Raw genomic sequence first — 7176 nt, 5'->3', positions numbered from 1 at the left:
AGACAATCAGAGATGGCATGTAGTATGTAGTAGGTAGTGATGCATGTATGTGTGCCTGAAATGAGATAATCCAATTCTTAATGTCTAACTGCAGGACATTTTACCTTGAGAGATCCAATCTGCCCACTGATTCCAATACTACGGCAGTGAAAATTGACCAGGTATTATTCAGTTTTACTATTTATATGATAGGGTGGCCCAACCATTGACTGTGAATTTGTTATATAGGTACAGTACAACACCCCCCGCCAAAAAAAAAATATATATATACCCAAAAAAATCAGTTCCGGCCCCAAGCAGCTTGAGCTTATTTCTAAAAAACAGAACCTGAAACTGAACCCCAGAGAGATGAGGCCTAAGATGAATTTAGAAAAGGAAAAAACAATTAATTTGTATGTGAGAATGTTTCATCATCTACAGTAAAATAACAAATAAAGATAAATTCAGTGGTAAGTGTTGTCTGACAGGGACACGTGGTTTTCTTTTATTTTTTTGCACATAGAGAAGCAAAGGGACAGAAAGGCATTATTTTAGTAAAAAGAAGTCTGAGCCAGTTACTGCAGAAACAGAATATATCATGTTTTGTGATCACTTGCAGTGAACTGCCCCAACACTTAGTTTCTGCTTGTGCATTTTTGAAAATCGTATCAACGTAAATAATTGTTACTCTATGGTACTGGCTCTGCTATAGATCTCAGACATTATCTTTAGATAGGGGAGAAAATACCCTTCCAAATATCTGTTTAAACAAAGAAGTGAATATGCCACTGATGCATTTGTTTATTGTTCTTGTGCAGCTTATTCGCCCCATTAATGCAATGGATGAGCTTTGCAGACTGATGAAGTCTTTTATAAGCACAAAACCCACCCAACCAGGATATTCCAGCAGTAATGTATCAGGAGCTGGTCTGCTGCCTATATCCTCAGAGCTCTGCTATCGGCTTGGAGCATGTCAGATTACCATGTGTGGCACAGGGATGCAGAGGTGAGATTTTGGGATTGCTGTGGTAAGAGCTTGCTTTTCCTGTATATGGCAACAAGGTGCCTATTTAAGCCAGTTTCAAGGAATTAGGACCTGCAACTACTCAGAACAGGAATGAAAAAATGTTGGCATTTCCTATTTCAGGTTAGGTTGGGACTTTGAGGAGCTCTGTACTGTGACGGATCTTGAATTTATATGGTTTTCAGTCATAAAATAGAGGCTAATCCATGTCAAATAAAGGGTTTTAAAATATTTTGGAGTATTAATGTGGATACTAACAGTACCATTCTTTGAATGGCCCAGTGGCTCAGTTGAGGAACAGTTTAGCTCATAGTTGACACGAGCCATTGCAGAACCACAAATGAGACATAAATATGGGATAGCTCCATCAGAGATCAGCAGGAAATGCAGTTTGACCTAGATATTGCAAGGCTAGAGGTGGGTCACTGAACTGGCGTATACAGTTGTTTTCAAATAAAAACCTAGGAAGTAAACATTAAAACTGTGCAGTTGCTAAGTTCACTTGTACTTACTAATTAAGCACCTTTGTTAAAAATCAGAAACAAAAGAGATAAGATTGTTACAAGAGAAATAATTTTAACCAGGTGCCTATGATTTGTGGATTTAACATCCCTTGTCTCCCATGTCCAGGAGTACATTGAACGTGTCCCTGGAACAAGCAGTCATACTGGCTAGAAGCCATGGACTTTTACCCAAGTGCATCATGCAGGCTACAGACATCATGAGAAAGCAAGTGAGTACTTAAGACTCCTGGTATTATCATTTTCTTAGCTGGATTCCTGGCAGGCCACACATTTTCATTCTCCTGGCCTCTTTGTTAAAATACCAATCCATTGTTTTGAGGAGCTGAGTTTTCTTCATATCTTGACCCACATCTAGACACTAAAATTCAAGCAACTGCATGCAAACTTACCAGAAGAAAAATGCTAGGCTTTGAATCTTGTAGCCATTAGGTTATTTAAAGTGCATCCATGAATGTACATTATTTGAAGTGTTTGCATGGATGTTAGAAAACATATGGAATATGCAGACACGCTTCTGCAAATTACATGCACAAACATGAGACTGTCCCTTGAAAATGCAGGGTGTATAATGTATTTATTAACATCCAGTATATACAGTAAAGATGTTATCGTACAACATTACTTTGTCGAACTCTTATGGGATTGCTTGTTAAGTGCTTTGGGACAGCTTTCATCTTGCATAAACACAGATGACTAATGCACACACCCAGTAGATTCCAGAGCTTCTAAAAGTAGTTAATGGGTTCTCAAATAGAAATATTCCTGTTACAGTATTTTTCCCTTAGGGTTCAAATGTTTTATTGACATTGTCAACAACATAAATTCTGTGTTTCCTTAGGGACCAAGGGTTGAAATCTCTGCTAAAAACCTCAAAGTGATGGATCAGATGCCGCCATCAGCACCCAGGTAGCTTATTATGTATGGTACATATTATCCAAGTGGTATAACATATTATCTAAATTGCTGTTGCTTCATTGCACTAGTGCTGAAATTCCTTATAAAAAGGAGAATTAAAAAAATAAATAAATCAGCAGCAATATGGAAAACTGTCCCAAACATCACTAGTCTAAACCAAGCGCATTTATATTTTAAAAGCTTTGCTCCAAACTCATTTGCCAGTCACCCTTGACTTTTAGGATTCTTGCAAGGTCTAAATAAAACACTTCTACTGGTTTGTGTCACCTTCAATGAGTTGATAAACCTCAGTGACTGACAGTATTCTCTGCAGAGACTCTCGAATGACAAATCTGACTACAAATATGCAGCAATAATGCATGCACTCAGACTTTCTCTTCCTGAGAAATATAATTTAAAATAATATAAAATAGTCTAATATTAAGAGTGGTATTTGACTATTTTCTACCTCTCCACATTCCTAAGAGGGAAAGTTAATTCTGGTCCATTATAGCATCATTAAACATTCATACTATTTGAAAGCCAAATCACACTGGTCTATGCTAGATGTCCATGAACCAGCTGTAAAGGCTACCACATGTGTAAGGCAAGCCAGTTTAGTCACCTAGAAAAGAAGTAAGCAGTTCAGTCTACACTGTTCTCCTGGGTTAGGGGTCAGTCTACAATATCCCCCTGGGTAAGTGTAGGTTTATTCTCTAGTGCAAGACTCAAACTCACTGAGTGCCACTTGTAAGTTATAGTTTCCAACGGAAGGCACCTCTGCACACTTGCAGTTTGGCTGACTCCAAGTTGCCGGGCCATTGATATTGTACTGGTGGGATGTATGTGGTACATCCCTGCTCTAATGTTTTATGTAGTTCCTTTTTGAAACGGATGGGAATTCAGCGTACTTCAGTGTCAAGAAGTTTTTGCTGGTAGCCAATTTTTTTCTCTTCATCCCACTATTCTAGTTATATGCTGGTGGAGCACCTGCACAACACCCCTCCATCTCTGGCATTTGCACCCTTTCAGATGTGTATTGGAGATTATTCCAAGCATGCAGCACAGAATTAGAGGCTGGAGATTCAGATGAAATGCCTGTAGCCAAGCTTGGCTTTGTTTTGCTTTCTCAGAGACCTTTCAAAGAGAACAATAGTTGGGACCTACTATTACCTACTATTTTCTCCCGCTCTCCAGCTCTTGAATTGTGATTGCCATCTCAATAAAGGATGAATATGCACTCTATGCTAGGTTCTGCCATTTCCCAAATGTCAAGAAGTGAGATTTGTAGGAGTGGTGATATTTTCCCTTGTCATGAACATTCATTACCTAAGATCTAATTTTATGGTCCTAAGGCTGTAACACACCTTAAGTATTTTAAGATAAAAAAATAGTAGAGTCTGTAGTTGTGATTTACAGTGTGTAGTGGAGCAGAGAAAGTAATACATTTTATGGGTTAAAGGACTGATTTAAAACAATATTTGAAAGCCTGGATATGCTGATATCTGCTTATTTCATCACTGTTGTACGTAAGACTAAAAGGAATGAAAATAAGCAGAAGTAGATAAGATTACTGTCAGTTAAACTAAATTTAGGTTAATTATTAGGAAATATATTTCCTAGATAGGAGACTTGCAAGACAGTGTAATGATCTTTGAAAGCAAGTCATAGAAGTCCCATCCGCTGAGTTAATTAAATCCAAGCTGGACAAAGCTCTAGAGAATATACTATAGGGAACACTTGCACACAAGGGAAATATAGAAGGGATGATCTAAGTGGGGTTTCTCCTCATCTCCAGTTTGTTATTCTTAAGTGTCTTTGCAAACAAGGTTAGCAATTAAGGTTAATGCAACCACATCAATAAGCAATGAATGAGATTTCTGTATTAGTTAAATATGTCCAGGAAAAAAACTGGTAAAAAAAGGATTTCCTTCCACTGAAAAGCCAAAACCTGACCAGAATTTCACAGAAGAATTAGGAAGAATCAATATCATTTAAAAATATATATTTTCTTAAAATAATAGCTGTAAAATGATTTAATTAATTATTTGCTACTGGCACTTTTCGTTTGCAAACCTGCTAGTCAGAACTTGCTGTATCTTTGCCATCAGATTATCAGTGAGTGTTACTGAAGCACGACAAAGGAGGAGTTGAGTGTTGCATGCCAATGCCAATAACTTTTTATTAGTCTGACATTTATAATACTGACTATTAATCTGTCTTGATAGGCTCTACAGGCTGTGCCAGCCACCTGTAGATGGGGATTTATAAGAATGAAAAGACACCCACATCCTGGAGTCATTGAAGTATTCAGCAGAGCGCAACCCTGCCTGCAAATCCATGACAGCTGACACTGGTGGCACTGACTCAAGAGACAGGGAGATGGTGCTGGGTGTCTTGCCCTTTTGGTAAAGAGAGATGAACGCCTGGACCTGTACATGAAGAAACTGCATTTCTACTCCTGCAGGATCCAGGCAGGGATTCTGATGGTTCCTGGGCTTGTTGGAGAAGTTCTCAAAATAAAACCTCCTAGAGCTGAGTCGGAAGAACTCCCTTCTGCCAGATGCCTAGCAAGTTGGCAGTTACATGTCAAGGAACTGCAACTTTACTAATGACTTGGTTGTGCTGCTGGCTGAACGTTGTGAACTTCAAGTTACAGATCAGTGGAAAAAACAATCCAAGACAGAGAGCATCTGTCCACTCAATAATGCATCTGGCATCCATTTAATTGCCAGCATAATTTTGGTCAGTGGCCTTGAGTAACAGCATCACAGATACCACTTTTTAATATCCTGACCTGCACGTTTGAACAATGAATAGCACAAGTCTGGTTTATTCAAATGTGAACATAAAATATTTCTTCTGGAGTCATTTTCCATTTCGTCCCAGTAAGAACCACTCTCTCTATGCTGCCGAGTATACATTCCATAATACTTCTTTAACATGTACTTCCTTTAACTTACTGCAGCTTTCAGGTTTGGGCTTAACACTTTTTCTTACTAATGATCAATGATGTATTCTGGAAATACAGTAATATTTTACAGGTGAGATGGGAAATGAAGGATTTTAAAGGAAACATTACAAAGGAAAAAAATGCTGTCTTATAATCTGATTATTTGAACAGATGTAGTTTTTAAAACCAGGTCAGAAAACTATACTTATTTATGTGGAGTGGAATATGTTTTGGTACATGTTATTATACATACAAGATTTAAATAAAAAATATATTGTTTAAAATGGGACCATTATGCTGGCAATTATACAGCCCATCCTAGTTTACTGGAAAAAAAAATCTACATTATTTAATGTCTTTCATTATTTAAGTAGTCTTTAATATAGCTAAGATGTTTTAGGAAATCTTGTAAGTTAAAAGAAAAAAAAAAAAAGGAATTGTGTATATAATGAACTTTATTTTTTTCTATTTCAAAAATGGTCTCCAGTCTCTCAGTATTATCATTTGTGCAGTAATTTTCTACAAACTACTGGCTGAAACTAATCGGAAATATCAGTGGTCTCAGGCCAGAAAAAATGGTTTTTTTGGGTGTGAGTGCCTTAATACGATTCACCATTGCTAACCACTTTCTATAGAGGAGAGACCTAACATTCCTCTCGCTCACTATAAAGCAACCCCAGTCTGATATAGAACAACTGAACGTTGGGAAAGTCCAGAAGCCGTCTAAAGCGAGGTGTGTTCTATGAAAAAGAAGGGTTTTTGTAATAGTAGTAGTAGTTGTAGTAGTATTTGTGGGGTTTTCCTTTTTCCAAGCAGGGCATTAATGGACTTACAAGTATTCAATTAAACAAATCAATCCAGCCCAAGTATTAGGCCTCCCACCAGGCTATGAAACTGTTTTTAAATTTGATTTCTATAAATTAAACCACAAAACAGTGATCATGAGATTAGGGGGGAAGGGTTGTTTTAAGCTGCCGGAATTCTTAAAATGGTTTATCATTTGTGTTTCCGTCCCCCTTGGATCAAAATAATTCGTTTGCGAGAGGAAGACCTTTTGTTTGTCTTCTTTACTTGTAACTACTTCTTCTGATGCACACGAATAGCACAGGTTTGTGGAAGTCCCAAGTCTGAGACACAGGGGTTCATTATTGTAGCATCCATTTTGCACTACAGTCAGATCAGCAAGAAGAGTATTTCAGAGGGCGTGTTGTACTTCTTGGCAATCGTGGACAAGCTAATTTTGCCATGTGAGGTGGAAAAAAGTGCTGTTTCCTTACAAAACTAGCAACTTAAAAGGAAAGGCTAATAGACGCACTCGGTAAATAGAAAAAAAAGCACGAGCTGGGATCCTCATAATGTAAAACAGCATAACACTCTACTGACTTCAGTGAAGCTGTGCCAATACGTACTGCCAGCTGAGGCACCTGACCCACATTTTTTCAGTCCTACACACATTAAGGTGCATAGAGGATGATCTGAGGGCATTTACACCGTGCACTGTTTTACATAGAAATGTATATTGTATTCTCATTGCAGACATGGTAGAACTTTTATTATTAAAGTGTACTTTATATTACAAGAGGATATGATTTTATTTTTCTAAGTCATACCCTTTTAGTTCTTCAGCTGTTCAACAGAATTTGGAGCTAGGAAAGGTCAAAAGTTGACGTTGCATTTGAGATCTGATCAAACTGGGTGGTGCTGTGCTCTTCCTGTTTGTGCAGTGCTACCTACAGATGTGGTTTCAGTTCAGAGTTCTTACTGAGCCAGGACAGATCTGTTGTTCTGATGCTGCGTAAGTG

At 37.9% G+C, this 7176-nt stretch overlaps 1 protein-coding gene across 1 annotated transcript in view; it reads left to right on the top strand.

Annotated features, from left to right (window-relative positions):
* Positions 1–6958, top strand: part of PREX1 (phosphatidylinositol-3,4,5-trisphosphate dependent Rac exchange factor 1) — a 165563-nt gene extending 158605 nt beyond the window's left edge. The window contains exons 38-41 of the mRNA XM_019509731.1: positions 798–985; positions 1634–1736; positions 2366–2433; positions 4650–6958. Coding sequence (XP_019365276.1) covers positions 798–985; positions 1634–1736; positions 2366–2433; positions 4650–4692 — 402 coding nt within the window. The 3' untranslated portion in view covers positions 4693–6958. The remainder of the gene's footprint in view (positions 1–797; positions 986–1633; positions 1737–2365; positions 2434–4649) is intronic.
* Positions 6959–7176: the final 218 nt, after the last annotated feature.

This window comes from Gavialis gangeticus, unplaced genomic scaffold (genome assembly GCF_001723915.1).
Source record: "Gavialis gangeticus isolate Ggan-Ray unplaced genomic scaffold, GavGan_comp1, whole genome shotgun sequence".
Taxonomy (NCBI): domain Eukaryota; kingdom Metazoa; phylum Chordata; order Crocodylia; family Gavialidae; genus Gavialis; species Gavialis gangeticus.
Note: the sequence above shows the minus strand (reverse complement) of the source record. Positions and strands in the feature narration are given on the sequence as shown.